This window comes from Eulemur rufifrons, chromosome 27 (assembly GCF_041146395.1).
Source record: "Eulemur rufifrons isolate Redbay chromosome 27, OSU_ERuf_1, whole genome shotgun sequence".
NCBI lineage: Eukaryota > Metazoa > Chordata > Mammalia > Primates > Lemuridae > Eulemur > Eulemur rufifrons.
In genome coordinates, this window is record NC_091009.1 from 33279125 (window position 1) to 33297690 (window position 18566).

The following is an 18566-nucleotide window of genomic DNA, read 5'->3' on the forward strand; positions in this document are numbered from 1 at the left end:
CTGTTTCTTCAACTATAGAAGAGTTAAAGTTGGTAGCTACGGTCAATTTTTAACGTCTTCATATGGGTTTAACTTGCTTTTCTGGATTCAACCTTGGGCTCTCCTTGGGGCCCAGTCGGGCCAGTCTGGAGCCAACAGCTGTGTTCAGAACTCCCTGTTGACACAACAGTCTGAGCTATGCGGTGATCTCTAAACGGATAAATGAACAGGACACATCTCAGATGTCACAGAAGCCGCTTGCTTGGAGCAGGACACCACCATGACCAGCCAGTCTCAGGGGATCCAGCAGCTCCTTCAGGCAGAAAAAAGGGCCAAGGACAAGCTAGAAGAGGCCAAGAAGAGTAAGTCTCACCTGTAGCGGGTTTGTAACCACACAAAAGAGGCCGTGGGATGCACTGGGAGGAGCAGGGCTTTGGGTCTGGCAGACCTGGGTTCAAACTCTGGTTTACTCTTCTCCCTGCGAGACCTTGGCCTTTCACGGAACTTACCCAGCCTATGTTCCCCATCAGCGTAGCGGGGGCGAAATCTCCGGATCCGGAGCCCGCAGAGAGGCCCGTGCGGGGTGGGCGTCAGGGTTGCGGAGACTTAAGCTCAAACCTCGGCCCTGCAGCCTCCGTAACGCCCCCGCCGCTCGGGTTTCCAATATCGCAGAGTGGTTGAGGGACAGACAACTTCCAGACCGACTCTGGCCATGAGTGAGGAACGCCAGCAAATTACTTCTCTTTTGTAAGCATCAGCTTCCACTTCCATGAAACTGGAATAACAGTTAATAGCTCATTCTCATCCCTCTCTTGATAGCCTTTAATTTCTAATATTTAAAAACATTTCTATTTTATTCCTGTTTTCTAACTCTTTTTATTTTTATTTTATGTTTATTTATTTTTTTAAGGATAACGTCTCACTGTGTTGCCCAGGCTTAACTTGAATTCCTGGGCTCAAATGATCCTCCCACCTCCATCTCCTAAGTAGCTGGAACTACAGGCCCCACCACCATGCCCAGCCCTCTTTTTATTTAGTCCTGCATCTGTATACTTACATGTAGAATGTCCTCAACTAACTTCCAGCCCCTTTCCTAGTCTATCTGATATCAACAATAGCCAAATGAATAAGGTATTAATGTTATTCCCATTTTATATATGTAGAAACTGAGAATTTGTGATTTGCCCAAGGTTATATTTTAAAAAATAGAAAATATTTTGCCAGGCACCATGCTCAATGCTTATCTTATCTACTCCTCACAACCTTTATGTCAAAGGGGGAAAGTGATGCTCACAGAAGTTATATACCTTGTCCAAAGTCATAGAGAGAGTAAATGGTACAGAAACGATTTAGACAAGGTCTGATTTGCAAGCCAAGATCTTAACAACTACATGATACAAAATTTGCATAATTTTTATAACTCAAACACTAACATGTTTCAGATTCCCTAGGCCAAGGCCTATGTGCTTTCCACTATCCCATTGCATATCACCCCATAATTTAATCTACAATGATTTGTAGTGCCATTAACCTTCTTCATAATTTTGTGTTCTGCCTCTGCAATTCGATTCAAAGTCTGGCAAGATGGGGGGGGGGTCATATCTTAAAAATGCAGCTGATGCAACTCTTTGGATGACTGTAGTGACAGGATTAAAGCAGGTGCTGACAAAAGCTTATTTAGATGTATTGAATGAAATGAGGAAAGTACATTACAAAGCAAGAAAGGAATGAGGCAGGTACTCGTAAGTCCACTGGAGTTTTCAACCACAGGTAAAATCATCTCCCTTTCTTAAGATGAATTGATTTCCTGAACACTCAGCAATGTGGGCATCAACAGCAAAAAAGGAAAAGCCTCCTTGTGGAGGTGACAGAAGAGGAAAGGAAAGAGATAGACAGTGAAGACAAACCTTACCTATTTCTCCATTCCTTTTTCTACAACAAACTGTGCAAATGATTGCAAGATGGTAGGAATGAAGAGTAATTTTGTAGAAAACAAACAGTCCAGTACCTGCTGGTTGAAAGAGTATAGAAAACTCCCTTATTTTTTATTCAAATTTCTTTAACAACATTTAAAACTTCCATAACAGAAGACCAAATTATTTTAAGATGTGATAATTATGTTGCCTTTGTTTCCTTTATGGAAAAAACAAAATGACATCACTGAGCACATATGTAATTAATACCATTGCATGATTCAAATAATTTTTACCAACTATTTCTCCTTTCTTTGAAGTCATTAGAGAAGAAAAGTATTGCTAATTATGCAAGTTGTTTGGGGGTGGAAGCTACGAAGGGCAACCTAGCTTTAAATTCCACAATAAAGATAAGCCCAAACTTCTTTTCCTTTCCTATAGTTAATATGCTGTGCTTGGGCCATCTGTCCTCAGAAATCAGTATTAAAAAATACATATTGTATTTTGTTCATTTTAGTTGCCATGAACTTAAAATACCTGTATATTTTTTACTTAGTTTACCATGTCTTTGTCCATGAATATTCAAGGAGACTATTCAACCATTAATAAATACCAAGGATTTAGAAATATTCTAGAAAATATTTTGACTTTCAACAAATAACCTTTGCACCCAGTTTTACAAAGAATATGTCTTTCCTCTTTGCCTAAGAAATCATAGGCTTTGAGGACAGTTTTCACGGGACAGAAATGTTTTCCTATGTAGCTCTCAGCAGGTGGCAGTTTATAGTCACAACAGCACCCCTGCAACTCAAGCATTCTATAGAAATGCTACCTTATATATTGGTTTGTTATACCTTCCCTCATATTTCAGGAGTTTTTATTCCATTCGTTTATTTAATTCAGTAAGTACTTATTGGCTGCCTACTAATTCCAAGCTGCTTTGATGTCCACACTGATGCATAGACCTGGACGCTTCCTTAAAGAACTCCCCGGTGAGATAAATGCATAATGACTATTTAAAAAAAGAGAAAAGAATAATGACATGAAAGAAACAGATATTCATCATTGTAATAAATCCATCTATTTTTACTCTTTTTCCCATAACATGATTCGTTTGAAAATCTGGCCTATTAAGGCAGAACAGAGACTCAGAATGAGGACGCACGAGTCACAACAGCGAACACCATTGCAGAAGTCTGTGATCACTTTCTCATTCTTAATCCATTTATTTGAAAGTCTCTCAGACACTTGCACGTAGAGCATTAGAGCAGAACTATTAAATATATATTTCTTTTAAAAAATAAAGGGGGAAGGAGGAAAGGAGAGAAGGGGGGAGAGAGAGAACAGCAATTCACATGTTAATCATTTTAGAAAAATCTAAGATTAATAAGGTAGCAGTATTTTTATATATTATGCTGTAAAAATATTAATATATTCCATTAAGGAGGACAGCCTCAGATCTGAGAAGTTGCTACATAATACAGTCTATGGCATAAATGTTTTGCCTTGAGGGACACAGAGAAGGGATTAGGGAGGGACCTGATGTAGGAACTCTCCGGAAGGCCATTAGGTCTGCAGAAGTGGGATGCTCAGGCCTCTGCTCTCCAGACACTCAGCAGCTGCCGAGAGAGACAGCGGCTGAGAGGAGCGTGGGCAGGACTGTGGACAGGCTTGAAAAGTCACGCTATAAGGCAGCAGAGTAAAAAAAGCGTCAGCCTGAATTGAAAAATCTATGATTCTTTATATTAATATGTTATTTAGCATCTTTGAATTTCAGTCTTCTTTTCTAAAAAAATAAAAACAGAAGTTCTAATATATATATGTGCATATATATGACCAAGATGCTTTAGGAATCAGGAAAATATATGTAAGATAGTAAAGCAGAATACAAACTAAATAGAATTATTTTTATTTTTAATATATGTTATATATGTGTACAATAAGCGAGGTGATAGCAATAGAAGACGGAATAGAATAAACAATCTCCTTTCGTTTCATTACACCCCTGCCATAAGTGCTGGGTCTGCCTTTCCTGTAGCAGGGAAGACTTGGACTTCTGCTAAGATGACTGGAAATGCTCAGATATTTCCCTCTGTTCACTGATCACAGATTAAAAGACATTTCTTAGTTAAAGCTCTCACACACGTTTTTATGTGCAAGACAGCCTCACTCTTTGGTTGAATTTAGATGAAACCACAGTAGATTTGCACTACTTTAAATGATCTTACTTGGAGTTAACATTCTGCTTAATAAATTGTTCACTAATCAAAACAGAAAAGTGAGTACTTTGGTCAAAGACAAGTTACTTTTTTTGGGGGGGGGCAGGATCTCACTTTGTTGCCCCGGCTGGAGTGCAGTGTTGTCATCACAGCTCACTGCGGACTCAAATTCCCGGGCTCAAGCAACCTCCTGCCTCAGCCTCCTGAGTAGCTGGGACCACAAGTGTGCGCCACCCATGCCTGGCTAATTTTTAAATATTTTGTAGAGACAGGGTCTTGCTATGTTGCTCAGGCTGGTCTCCAACTCCTGACCTCAAGCAATCCTTCCCCCTCAGCCTCCTAGAGTATGAGATTAGAGGCATGAGCCAGCCACCGCACCTGGCCAGGTTACATTTTGAATAAGGAACATCAGAGAGCTGCCCTGGAGCTCCAGGTTTGGGCTATGGAACTGAACCTTTAATCAGAATGAGATTAGGAATTCAAGGTACCGTCATCAACAGGAGGAACAGAGGCTTGTGTTTCTCTGAAATATGTAACATTTTTACTTCTGTTTATGACCTTTTTTAAGAGCAGTATCTATTTCATTTACACCCATTACCGACGTAAGCCTCTATATCTCTGCATTAACACTGCTCTGAAATGCTGCAACGCCTGCAGCTCAGCATCCCGTAAAGAACCCACATTCCTGAATCGTTTCTAAACATGCATCACAACCTCTCCCACAAACAAACACTGAGTCTTTTGACTTTAGAAGCTGCAGAAAATGGCTTATGCTTAACTAAAAATTACAACTTGCATTACAGGATATAGATTGAAAGATATGGTAAAAAAAAAAAAAAAAAAAAAAAAAAAAAGGTAAATCTTCAAATCTGGAGATGGGAAAACCTAAACAAGCAGGTATGTTAAAAATATCCTAAAAGCCGTAGACAATCATAATAAAAATGAAGGACACACTCCTCTCGTTTTCTATCAAGATAGTGTGGTCAGAGCTCGCTCCCCGGAGCTGCTCTGCAAATCCAGCTTCTGCTTCTTACTAGCGCCGTGACCTGGGGCAGGTCATCTCGTAACCTCACTGTGCCTGTTTCCTCAGCGTCAAAGTGGAGACGTAAATAATACCTACCTCATGGATTTGTTGTCATAATTAACTGAGTTGACACTTATGAAAGACTTAAAACACCACTTGGTACAGAGCAGGTGCTCAACAATTGTTAGCTGCTAATATTCTCCCAAACCTAATAAAAAGAATTTTGTTGAAAAGAAGAACAAGGAGGCCAAAGCCGGAGGATGCTTGAGACCAAAAGCTCGAGACTAACCTGGGCAACATAGTGAGACCCTGACTCTACAAAAATAAATAAATAAATAAGATTTTTAAAAGAACAGCAAAACAGTAAAGTACTGATGATTTCTTAAGCATGGTACTCTATGAAGTCTTTCGCTGAATTATACTTTGGTGCAAAATAAATACTTAAGATATTTCTATTTTCCAGATAACACATCAGATAAGATTATAAAGCAGATTGGTTTTTGCAGCTCTCTGGGATGCCAATCATAAATAATTTTTCTAAATCAGCAAATCCCCTGCTTGTTTACAAATATGCATATAGTCTGAATTATTTAAATAAGCACCTTGATTTAATAAATTCTTCACTATGCAAGTGGATGTTTTGGTTCATAAAGACATGACTTCTAATAAACTAATAAAATAGAAGTTGCTATATGAGAACTTCATGGCCCTGTCTTGCCAAGTTTTGTAGGCCTGTAAATACTTCCTCTTCCTTTACAGTCCACAGACTAACAGGGTCTTTGTAAGTATATTGGACTTTCCTTTCTTCGAGTGGGTAATATTAAAATAATAACTGTGGAACATTTTCATCTATTAATAGTGTTTGGTCATATTCAGCCCAGGACCTAGACAAAACTACTTCTTATATTTTTAATAAGGAAAATACAAGTAAAAGAAAACATCCAAGAAGTGGAGGGCCGACGGGAAATAGATCAGAGCAAGAGAAGCTCTGTCGTGGTCACGGGCACCAAGGGAGAGGCTGCTTCTTTGTCTTTCTGATATCTTATTTCTCTTCCAGTGTTTGTAATAGTTGAGAAAAATAACAGCATTCTTTGAATCAGGTTGATTTTACTGTAATAGTGACAATACCCAAAAGCTAAGAACACTGTTATATTTTTTTCTGAGTGGTAGAACAGAACAAAAATTGTTATTAGTATTAATAACAGATAGAAATCTCCAAACATTCCAAAGTACCCTTTGTTTTTATAGCAAATCCCAGTGGCCTCTGTACCGTTTATGCATATTTTTGTCAGGTGGCACATTCGTTTAGATACCTACTCTTTCCATCCTACTAGGACACCTGGTTTTGACTCCACTGCTCTAATGACATTTTTATCTCCGTGCTCCTCACGGAGCCTCTGCCCTAGTTTCCTGCGCACGCTGTCACAGCTTGCCACCAACTGGGGAGCTTTAAACAGAAATTTATTAGCTCACAGTTCCAGAGGCCAGAAGTCCAAACACAAGGTGCCAGCAGGGCTGGATCCTTCCGGAGGCACCGAGGGAGAAGCGTCCCACCCTCTCTCCCGGTCGCTGGGGGTCGCAGCCGTCCTGGGCACCCTGTCTGGCAGCTGCGTCCGTCTGTGTGTCCCTGTGCAGGTCCCCCTCCCGATAAGCTCGCCAGTCACTGCAGTCAGGACTCATCGTAATCGAGTGAGGCCTCGTCTTAACTTGGTTACACCTGCAAAGACCCTCTTTCCAAATAAGGTCACAGCATAGTACCAGGAATGAGGACCCCAACATACCTTGGTGGGGGGTACAGTTAAGCCCCACAATACTGTCTAATTGTCAGATTTATTTGACCACCTTGACCCTTTATCTTACTTTCTTTGTCCTCCTTTGTTGGTGAAAATTTCTCAGAGAAGTTGCCTACGTTCCCTACGTCTATATTCTTGTCATTACATTTTCTCTCTAACTTTTGTTCCTGCAGCTCCGCCACTGCTCCTCTCGCCAAGATCACCAGCGTTGCAAAATCTGATATTCATATTCAGTGTCTTTCACAATTAAATCCCTCTTTCATCTTGGAAACTCTTTCTTTCTTTGACTTTGGGACACTGCTCTCATGAGTGGCTTCCTGTCATCTTCTCAGTCCCTAAAGCTGGGGCCCAGTTCGCACCTGTTCTCTTCCATAAGTCCAGACACTTCCTAGGTGACCTCACCTAATCTTATGGCTTAGATGCCAGGTCCGTGCTGATGATTTGCAAACTCGATATTCCCAGCCCTGGCTGCTTCCCTGATCTCTAAACTCATACAAACATCAGCCTTCTCGGGATTTACCACTGGATGTGTAATGGGCACTTCAACTCAATTGCATTCTCCACTCCGCCCGCAAAACCAAACGTTGGCATCATCATTGACTCATCTCTGTCTCTCACACTTACCTGTCAACTCCACCTTCAAAATATACGTAACCTCTTCTTGTCAACTCTGTGCTACTTTACTATTTCCAGAAATCATCAATATGTGCCTGAACTATTGCAATAACTTCAAACGGATCTTCCTGCTTTTTCCTTATATCTGTAATCTACGTTCATCACACTAGCCAAAGAAATCCTTTTAACTCATAGGTAGTAGTACGTTACAGGCTGTTGGACTACATAAGTAGTGTCATGTCACAGGGTAGCATCTCAAACACCAAAGTGCTTATGAGGCCCCGTGAGCTCCATGGACCTGGCCCCCTGCCGCCTTGCTGATGCCGTCTCCGAACATTCAACCACCCTGTTCCTTTTGACTAGCCACGGTGGTGTTTTTGCTGTTCCTTGAGCACGCCAAATTTCCTCCCACCTCAGAACCTCGGAATTTGCCGTTCCCCCTGCTCGGAACGCTTTCCCCCTCCATATTTCTATATGACAAGTGGCCTTAATTTTTTCAGGTCTCTGTTCACGTATCATTTTGTCCAAGAGGCCAAAATTAGAACCCACCACCGTTTCTCTCTATCCCATGTGTCTTTATTCTTCTTCATGGTACTCATCACCCCTGTCATGTTATATACTTACTGTATTTCCTGTCTTTATTTCTCCAGCTACATTTAGCATGCAGACTCGATGCGAACAAAAAATCTGTGGCCTTCACTGCTACAGCCATAGATCTATAGTAGTGTGAGGCACCTAGCAGATATCCAGTAATGATGATTAAATGTCTCGTTTCGGTTCTTTGTAGCGTTTGATACTATTGACCACACCCTTCTTGGAATGTTCTCATGTCTCTTTTGGTTTTCTCTACTTCTCTGACCGCTACTCTCAGGCTCCTCCTGAAGCTCTGCTTCCTTTTCTTATTTGTTGAGTGTTGTTATTCCCCCAGGTAGAGACCTTAGCCCTCTTTTCTCCCCATTCTGTACACTCTCCCTTGATTGCTGTCCAAATACCATTGCTGTGACTAGCAGGTACACGAATCCAGATGACTGAGATGCAAATCTCTGTCTCCATTCCAGATTTTCCTCCTAGATTCCAGACTTGTCTATCCAGCTGCCTGCTGAACACCTCCACTTGGATGTCCTCAGGGAAGCTGACGGGGGCTTGTCTAGTGACAGCCTGAGGACTTTACTCAAAACTCATGCTTTACTCACTGCCTTATTTGCAAAAAGCCCCGGGAATTAGGCCTGTTTTCCCAATAATCTTTAAAAATAATTAAATAACTACTCTCTGTCAAGTACTCCATAAACATTTTTTCTTATCCTGCCAATAAATCTTTGCAGTAAGGCATTAGCTTTATTTAATAGACAAGAAAAATCAGTCCCAGAAATTTTAAATAACTTGTTCAAAGTGGCAAAGTTTCTAATATTTTATTGTAGTGGTGTCTAGTGTATAATTCTGATTCCCTTCTGAAATGATAAATGAAATCCTGTCCTCCCTATCAAAAAAAAAAATCTAAAACAAATTTAGCAATCCAAGCAATAGAGTAGGTTTGTCTGCATCTCGAGGATTTATTGAATCTCGGAACACTCGGTTCACATGGCCCATCCTAACTAGGAAGCCAAAAAGTTCCCATTTTTGAGCACCACCCTTTGTCTCCTGCACAGAGTTCAGTTTTAACCTGCTCCAAGTTGATTTTTTAGTCCTTTCCCCTCAAATCACCTGAAAATCAGTCCAAATGTCCTTTTTTTCCCTTTTAATTCAGAGTAGTCATGTTTTTAATGCTTAAGAAGAAATGGGTAAAATTTTAAAATTTGGCAGTCTTCTTAGAGAGAGAGGAGGAAGCCAGAGGTTAACATGAGTGGGTTTGACGCACGCATTTTGCTTCACCTCTGACAGAACAGGAGGCTTCAGGCTCCGGTTCCTTCCGCTGGATTAAATCAGGTGCAGCATATGCAGGCTCTCACGCAGCGGCAGCTGCTGAGTCTTTCCAGAAAATCGCTGTGCCAGCAGCCATTTCCCTGTGGCTCTCTTATTTAATTGAATGAGAACCAGCAGGTGGCTGGTGCCATGACGAGGGGATCACAGACACGCTCTGAGCCTGTCACTGTGTGATGGAGCTAATGTACGGCCTCCTCGTGGAGTGCTGGACTCTGCTCAGGGGTAGGGCACACACAGCATTGCCTATTCTTATTTTTTAATGTGCCAGAGAGTCATAACTTTAAACCCAATATTTTTACATATTATGCAATTAAGATGGGGAGTAATGATGCATGTGATTTACTTTATAAAATAATTATATATCCTACAACCCATTATTACTAAAAACAATGTTTAATACATTAAGATTCTGTATTTTTGCCCTGATATAAATGACAAGCAGTGATAAGAAAGTGGGCTGGGAACCGAGGAGTAGTTTTTCCTACCAATGTGTCATGTATTTGTGCTGTTCACAGAGAATCTCTGTGAATAGTATATGCTTAGCTGCGACAGATTGGGTAGAACTATAGAGAATGAAGAAATCAGCATAAACAAAGTGGTAATGCACATTAATTCAGAAAAAGATAATCTTGCTGTTAATGTTCCATTAAGCCTCAAGCATCAGAAGAGCATTCAGTTTTCACCAGACCTTGGATTTTAAAGGAAGTAAAGGAAGAGTTAAATGAGGTCTAGCCAGTTCTGAATGAGGTCTAGGCAGTTCCTTTCAAGGCTGATAGACATTAAAAGAGACATATTTCCACTTGGAATTCAGCGACTCTGTCTTTATTCCACATATATACAGTGACTGGGGAAGCAAGTCATACCTAGAAGGGAGGGAAATTTAGAAACATTCTATACTCAAGTGCTACAAAAGTATATAAATGTCAAATGAAAGATAAAAATTTATATTAAGATTTTCTTTTATGCTACTTAATGCGCACACACATATTTAGTTCAAAGTCTACACAATATGACAAATAGCTGACAAAAATTATAAGCAACAACTTAAGAGAGATTATCAAAGAAAAGAAACTATAATGCATTAAATGGGCAAGAGTGAAGGCATTTTACTGAAATTGAAAGACGATAGATTCAGAGAAAAAAAAGAATTTTAACACCATTCAGTTTCTTTAAAGTTGTAATGATCACAAAGCATTAGTACCTAAGCCCCAAGGTGGCAGACAGTGGGGGCACAGTGGCAATTAATATTAATCTATGACCCCAAAACTTATTCAGGTTGCCAAAAAGCTCATGTTCTTAGCTAATGATTGCCACAGCATTGTGTTTGTCTAAAACTTTCATTTATGTTGTCTGCTAGCTTAAGGCTTACACCTTTGCTCTTAATAAAAGAAAAGGGGCTACTTACCTAAATCTCCCAACCATTAAAAAAATTGGTTTTACAGCCACTTTCAAGTCCCCCTCAGAGAAAACTACTACAAAAAAATCTACTTTGATGTATTGTGGGGCTTAGTCAGACATTCTAGAGTCAACAAATGGTAAGAAAAAATCCTAATAAAATGTTTAAAAAAATTGTAAGTCAGTTTGATAGAGTCTGAGTTGCATGTTTGTCGCAATTTTGGAGGCCTGCCAGCGTTAAATAGCATCCAGTTGGGGTGGACTGAAGGATTCCTGGCAGCAAATCAAGAGAGAAAATCTGACCAAATAATGTCTTTTCAAGCAACTGACAGCTAAAATCTGTTCTCTGGCATTACTGCTGTGCGTAAATGGGGAGATATTTTATTTAAATATGTTAAGTGCGAAAAAAATTTGTCATTTCCATGTCCTAAAGAATTCAACAGAAAAAGTAAGAAATGTGTCAATATCTATTGTTTTTTTAATAAAGTTTGCCATTCTAGAAAAAAATCATCAAAAATAGAATGAAAAACTCACCCATGTTTTTTTTTCAAATTAAGTTTGCAGTTCTATGTATATGAAAAAGAAATATCATTCCTTCTATGCCACTTAATTTTCAGGAAAAGGCAAGCGATTGAAGCAAGCTAAGGAGGAGGCAATGGCAGAAATTGACCAGTACAGGATGCAGAAAGAGAAGGAGTTTCGACTGAAGCAGTCGAAGGTAAGCAGTAAAGTGCGCACTGATTTGGGTGCAGAACTGATGATAAGACGTTTATATTCACAAGGTGCGATGCAGACGATCAGGAGGGAAATCTACGCTGGGACTGCGCAGATACAATTCAAGCAGCGCCGAACATCCAACTAAATCTTAAACAGAACAGAACTACTGATTGTACATTTTTCACTCCTAGGGCATTTTTAATTTGTCATACAGAAGGTCAATCAATCGTTACTATGTATATGTAGTATATATTAAAAATCATATCCTCAAATAAACAAATTGAAGGGATTGGTTAAAGTGTCATTCCTACCACAGATGATTGACTAACACATTTTAGTAAGAAAAAAAACTTCAGAAAACATATCTTTTTGTCGACTAATTTTACTGGTAGAATCAATAAAAAGTGTTTGAATGCTCAGATATGGAAGGGATTTGTTAGGCCAAATCTTCTTTGGTGGATCCAAGATTTACAAATCATTAAAGTAGATATTGTCACAAATTGCTGAAAAGGAATCCTTATGATTTTCTCTGCAACTGGCTAGCTCATTCAATAAATCTTTCATTTAGATGTAAAGAAATGATTTTTCCTATGCTGGCATTTTTTAGAAAAATATCTACAGTTTAATGTAAAAAATAAGGAATCAGATTTTCAAAGCCGGTATCTTCCTTTCCGTGTTGCAACATGGACTAAAGGATAGAAAGTGCTAAACTCCATGTGTGATAATTAAAGTTTATATTTATATGATATTTTCTTTTTGCCTCAGTAAAAATATAAATAAAGCTCTCTGCAGTGCATGCAGAAACCTGACATTGCAAATGAATTACAAACAGTTTAGAAATCCTCTTAATTTACAACTTTCATTTTAGTGGTGATAGGTGAGATGCTCATGTAGGATCGGATAATTGGATCCCATGGTAAGAAAACCTTTTGTAATGGGATCTTTCTTCAAATAAAAAGTCCTTTCTAGAATAAGGTGGACCACTCAGCAAAAATAAATTCTTCTTACCAGTATTTGAAAAAAAGAAATCCTAAAATCCTAAGTCTATACAGCCCTCCATGATTGGCCCTTGGCTATCTCTCTAACCATGTTCTTCCTAGTCTCTACGAGTTCTAGTCTAATGATAGTGGTCTTCCTATTCTTCCTCCAACAGCCAGAACATGCCACTGCCACAGGGCCTTTGCACACGCCACTCTCACTCCTGCAATTGTTTTCTTTTAGGCACATTTATCTTTTTTTGATCTCTGTTCAATTGTTAGACCTCTTCTCAATCACCTTGTCTGAAATTATGTCTCTCATAAATAAAAGAAAAGTAATATATTATAGTCCATTCTTTTTCTTCATAGCACTCATCATTATCTGATATATTTTATGTTTACTTTTTTTTTTTTTTTTTTTTTGCTTATTGTGTCTCTTTCCTTCTGGATTGTAAGCACCAAAACAGCAGTTTCTTTATTTTGTTTTGTTATCTTTTGTTTACTTAGACATTAGAATGGTGTCTGCATTATAATAGGTATGTAATAAGTATTTTTTGAAAGAATGAATAACTGACTTGGCTTGCATGAGGACCCAGGTAAAAAAATAAATAATAAAAAAAGAAGAACTCACATTTCTTCTTTGCCTTTACCTTTCCTATTGAATCCTGTCATAACCGTGACATATTAGGACCCGAGAAAATAATCAGCCTTAACATTAACCATGTTTGATTATCCTATGTAGGCTATTTCTGATGTGATAGTTATTTCTATTTTTTAAGTAATAACAAAACTGATCATAATTTCAGAAAGTGGTTGAGTTAAATCTCTTCAAATATTTCTTCTCAAGAAGAATCTTATCAGACGTATATCTGGTTCAGGATATTTGTTCTCTGCTTTGGATAATAATTAAATAATTAAAACTCCTCGTCACTCTCATAATTAGAGCTCCAAGCCAATTTTACAGCTAGTTGATCAAAATCTCATGGAGAAAGGTCAGCACGTTTAAGCCTTGGCTACCTCAAGCGTATTGAAAAACCATTAGCACGGATCTTCTTTCCCTGGCATGACCTCCATATGTCAGGCATGTTGCCATTCCAGTTAAATCGCATACTCATTAACCCAGGGCAATTAGGAGGTCTGGGAGGAGACCCAAGAAACCAGTTTCCTGCCTGCTGTGGGTGTTGTACCTTGATGTTACTTTTTTTGTGTGGCTTTTTTAGCTCTTGTTTTTGTATGTGTTTTTTCAAATTCCCTGACTTATCAAACAGAAACAAATATCCCAATTTGGATCACACTTCAACACATATTGTTTTACCAGAGATTTATTATTCCTTGTTTATCACTGCTACCCAATATAACATCTTTTACTGAAGAAGATATTACATTACTAAGAAGAGATCTGGACTGCAGTGAAAAATTAAATCTGTTGTTAATACAAGGGAAAGTTAGACCATGAATCTAAATAGAAAAGCTAAAAAATTGTTGCCTTGGGCATACTGAAGATTTTTATGTCTTTAATCTTTCTTCCTGAATTCATATCTCAAGAGCATTTTGTTTCCTTGAGGCAATAACAAATTGAGAGCATAAAATTTTGTTTTGCCTATGATGGTGGGACCTGAAGCTCTGTCTTACCTTAAACTGGAACATTTGAGTAACTTATAAGAAAATTTATTGAATGTTGAAAGATCTTACCATCACCATCAATCATTGTGTTGCAAAGCTATATACATCAGCCTCAACTGAAGTTTTGAAAATTAACATGGAGAAGTCATCAAATGTTACCCACTGTATCAGTACATGTCACACAATGATCAACTTCAAATTTAGATAGTGTCCCAAACATCCAGGTGACAGGCTGCTGCCAACACGGGCAACAGAACACAAGTAAGTTTTCTGTAATACCTGGAGAACCTGATCTTTCTCCTCAGTTCAATAAATATATATGGAGCATCTACACTGATCTTTGCCTTTGTGGAACTTATATTCATTCATTTAAATTCCTATGTGAGTTAAATCAACACTCCGCCTACAGATCTCAGTGTATGAAATTCTTCCCCAGGAAAGCCATTTAAAATAGTGTATGGGTTATTCATTATTATAATACTGTCTAGGAATCACTATGGATACTTAAATTATTGACCCTTTGATAAACTTGGAAATAATATATTTAGTTATGCAGGATGAAACGGAATTCTGGGGTATTTACAAGGGTATTACAATGTTTCTGAAAGTGCAATATGGACTGGAAAAATTCAAAAAGTTCAAGATGGGCAATCAATGAAAAATTATCATAATTATCACTAACAATTACCGATTACTTGCTCAACGCAAAGCTTCTGTGCTTAGTACCATCTTTATGATAACTCTCTGCAGAAACTTGCCATGTTGTCTTAGCAAACCACATGAAGAATACAACAAATGCTGATACCTGCCCTCTATTGCTGCATCGTCCAATAGGGTAGACAATTCACCTGAGGCTACTGAGCACATGATCTGTAGCTAGTCCAAATTAAGAGGTGCTGTAAGTGTAAAATACATACCAGATATCGAAGACTAAGTATGGGAAAAAGAATTAAATGATACTTATATTGATTGTACATTAAAATATTTTGAATATTTTAGCTTAAATAAAATATATTATTAAAACTAATTGCACCTGGTTCTTTAACATTTTTAATGTGGCTTCTAGGAAATTTAAAATTATATATATGGCTGGCCATTGTGGCTCATGTTACATTTTTATCATACACTACTGCTCTTTCTGCACACAGCACTCATGAATCTGGTTTATGTTTTATAACAATCTCATCAAATGGGTGACATTATTCCTATGTTTAAAGTAAAGAGCCTAAGATTGAGATTAATTTTTCCAAAGTCATACAGAATACTTGCACTAAACTGGCCTAATAATAACTATTTTTAAGGGTGCTACAAAGAGAAAAAGTTTATAGTTTCATAACAGTTTGTGTATTAGTTTTTCACTACTAAAGACAATGGGTTTAGGTGGCTCCTGCAGTCTGGGCCAGAGTTGGGAAATGTTTGGGAGGGAACAGGCAAGATGAAAACCGAGTGTCTGAGCCCCCTGGGCAGGAAAAGGCCCTCCTAGGCGGAGAAGTAACGTGGTGCTGCCGTCATGGCTTGGGTCTGTGGTGACTGGAAGCCACCCCAAGGGACCTGGCAGCCTGGGGCTTCGTCCTAAGGAGCTGCAGTTCACTGGCAGCAGCAGCTTTTAGGGTCTTGAGGGTAGAAAGTCCCTCCAGCAGCTCAGGAGCCTGCTGACTGCCGGGATGTGAGGGAGACACTCACCACCCACCTACCCTTTTCACTGGACTCCGAGCCTCCTGGGGTGGATCTCTGCCCGCATAGGGCTCCTTCCTGCTCTGCTCCGCAACTTCTTCCCGCAGAATCTCTGGTAGGTTCTGGCACTTTTTCGTCCGCTTTTGTTTTTCATCTAAAACTCTTCATTCTTTCTGAGACGATGTGACAGCTGATGTCTCTGGTCAGCCATCTTGTGTCTGATTCCTGGATCCTATTTTTCTTTTCTCTTTTCCCCACAGCGTGTTTTTTTAAAGTTTGAGTTAATTTCCAACGTTAAAATATTAAGAGATGTCACTTTTTTTTTTTTTGAAAAATCCACATTTCTGGCTTCTCTTAGAAAACTAGTAACTCCAGCAATCCTGTGCCCACCTTGCCATGTACTCGTCAGAATTTTTTTTTTTTGAGTTTGGTAGAATCCCACTTAAGACCCTAAATTTCAAGGGAAAAAGTTTGAGCTCAGTAGAATTATTTTGATAAGTAGCTCTTTCTACTTTTAAACAACTTCTTAGCAAGGGAAATTTCATCCATATGTTCCTGCTTCTTGTATACCCACATATCAAAATGTTATTTTGTAAAAGTTATTTGATGTCTCAGAAGGTATATCTTCTCAAAATTATTTTCTTTGAACTGAGAAGCCCTTTATTGCCTGTACTATAAACAGAAAAGAACTTGAACCCAATACCCTAGATCACATTTGATTTCGAGCTTAGGACCCAGTAAGATCATGTACATTCTAGAATTTAGAATAGTCTAACAACCTTGAAGTAGAAGTCAATCATTAGTGGAGTCTCTTGGATTAAATTAAATGCATACTTTTCCTAAACACTCACAGAAGAAAAAAACAAACAAACAAAAAACAGCTGTCTTGCCTTAACAGTGCCATGTATGAGAAAGTTGAGTTTACAAAGAAGATAAATTAGTTGACTGTTTCCTTTAGTAAAGGATAACTTTCAAAGTGTTACACTACAGAATTCCTTTAAATTGTTAACTCCCTGGTAAAATTATATTTTGGTCAAATCATGCCTTAATAGAGAAGCTAAAAGGGAAAAGGTGCTAATGGAAAATACTGGAAATCACTGCCAATTAAAGAACAATCAGAAAGATGTATTAAGCTGTGTCTAAAATTATAATGTAACTAAATAAGCAAGTATATCTCAATTTGAAAGAAATTACATTTACATTAAATTTTTCAAGATTATATCTATTACCCTAAAAAAATATACTTGTACATGTAAAAATATCTTACAAGGCATATTATGGCTGTATCTTCCTGAAAAAAAAAGGCTTAATTAGTAAATATATTTTAAAACTAGGAAAGTCAGCTAGTTGCTCTTTTAAAAACCAGCAAAAGTAGGTTTAATGGTATCTTTCAACTGTATTTTCCAGACTTGTAATTCAGAAAGTAAGCACTAGGAAAGATATGGGAACTGAATAGAAACAATTACAAATACATGAAAGATATGTTGGAAAAGAACTTCTGAGCATGGTACAACAATTGTAAACTCGTATTCAATTTGTACCACGTAGGAGTCAGTTAGAAATGAAAGTAACCTGCCATGGCCAGCTTCCATTTTTAAGGAAACTTTATCCTTTCCACTCACGGTATTGGTAATCTTATAAAACAATAAATTTTAACGTGATATGCATTCTGTCTGTTTTGTTTTGGTAGATAATGGGTTCTCAAAGTAACCTCTCAGGTGAAATAGAAGAAGAAACACGAGGGAAGATGCAAGAACTGAATGGACGCTACAACAAGCACATGGAAAGTGTAACGCAACAGCTTCTGAGCATGGTCTGTGACATGAACCCAGAAATCCACGTGAACTACAGAGCCACCAACTAAATGTACGTCATGTTGTTCAAGGAAAGGTGTGTGGCTGCCACCTGGTTGCATATCGCTTCGTGTTTCTATTAAAGAATTTGAAATGCTAATCTCAAATTTACTGGACATCTACAGATAACATATGACGTAATTCACACATGGGTACTGAATTAAACAAACAAAAAAGCAAAATCGTTATCATGTCTTTCCTGGTAATACTTATGACTTGGTCATTTAACTTGGAGTAGGTCAAGAATGTAAAGTAACATATTTTTTGATACTTGAAAGAAAAACATGGCATTTGTTAGTGGGTATGGTTTTTTAAAAAAAAATTCGTTTCCTTTTCATTAATTTAGAAAGTATGCTTTTAATTGTGGTTGTTAAAAGATAATTTCTAAAGTTGCATATAATTATGACTCTTATACTGATCTAAAATGAGCACATCAAGGATTTTATTTCATTCAGTAATCAGTAGGGAAACCAGTAAGACAGACAAAGACAAATGGACGAAGAATGATGGGTTCTATAACCATTCTATCTGCCTAACCTCAACTAACTCGATGCTATTCTCTTTCAGTATATTTTTGAAGGAAAAAATTTAATGGGAAATAAGCTGATAGCACAAATATTTTTGTTTAAAAAAAAAGAAGAAAGAAAACTCCCAAGATATATACCAGGTTAATGTGCCACTAACCCTTAGCTTAGTAATAGCTAAGCTAAGTTCTTATTAAGCACTAAGTACTTTGTTAGTGCAATATCCACATTATCTCAATCCTATTGTGTAGGCAGTATTAGTGTCCCGTTTTACAAAATGGGAAACAGAGTCAAAGGAACTTGCCCGGAGCTACCTGGGGAATAGTAGCAGCCCTGGGCT

General features: G+C 38.1%; 1 protein-coding gene across 2 annotated transcripts; it reads left to right on the forward strand.

Annotated features, from left to right (window-relative positions):
- Window positions 1–259: 259 nt before the first annotated feature.
- Window positions 260–17713, forward strand: ATP6V1G3 (ATPase H+ transporting V1 subunit G3). Of its 2 annotated transcripts, XM_069459686.1 has the most exons (4): window positions 260–341; window positions 426–443; window positions 11476–11576; window positions 17540–17713. In XM_069459686.1, the coding sequence occupies exons 1-4, from the start codon at window positions 260–262 to the stop codon at window positions 17711–17713; spliced, it is 375 nt and encodes a 124-aa protein (XP_069315787.1). The 2 variants fall into 2 exon arrangements, with proteins under 2 accessions (XP_069315787.1, XP_069315788.1); XM_069459687.1 differs by lacking the exon at window positions 426–443.
- The last annotated feature ends 853 nt before the right edge of the window (window positions 17714–18566 follow it).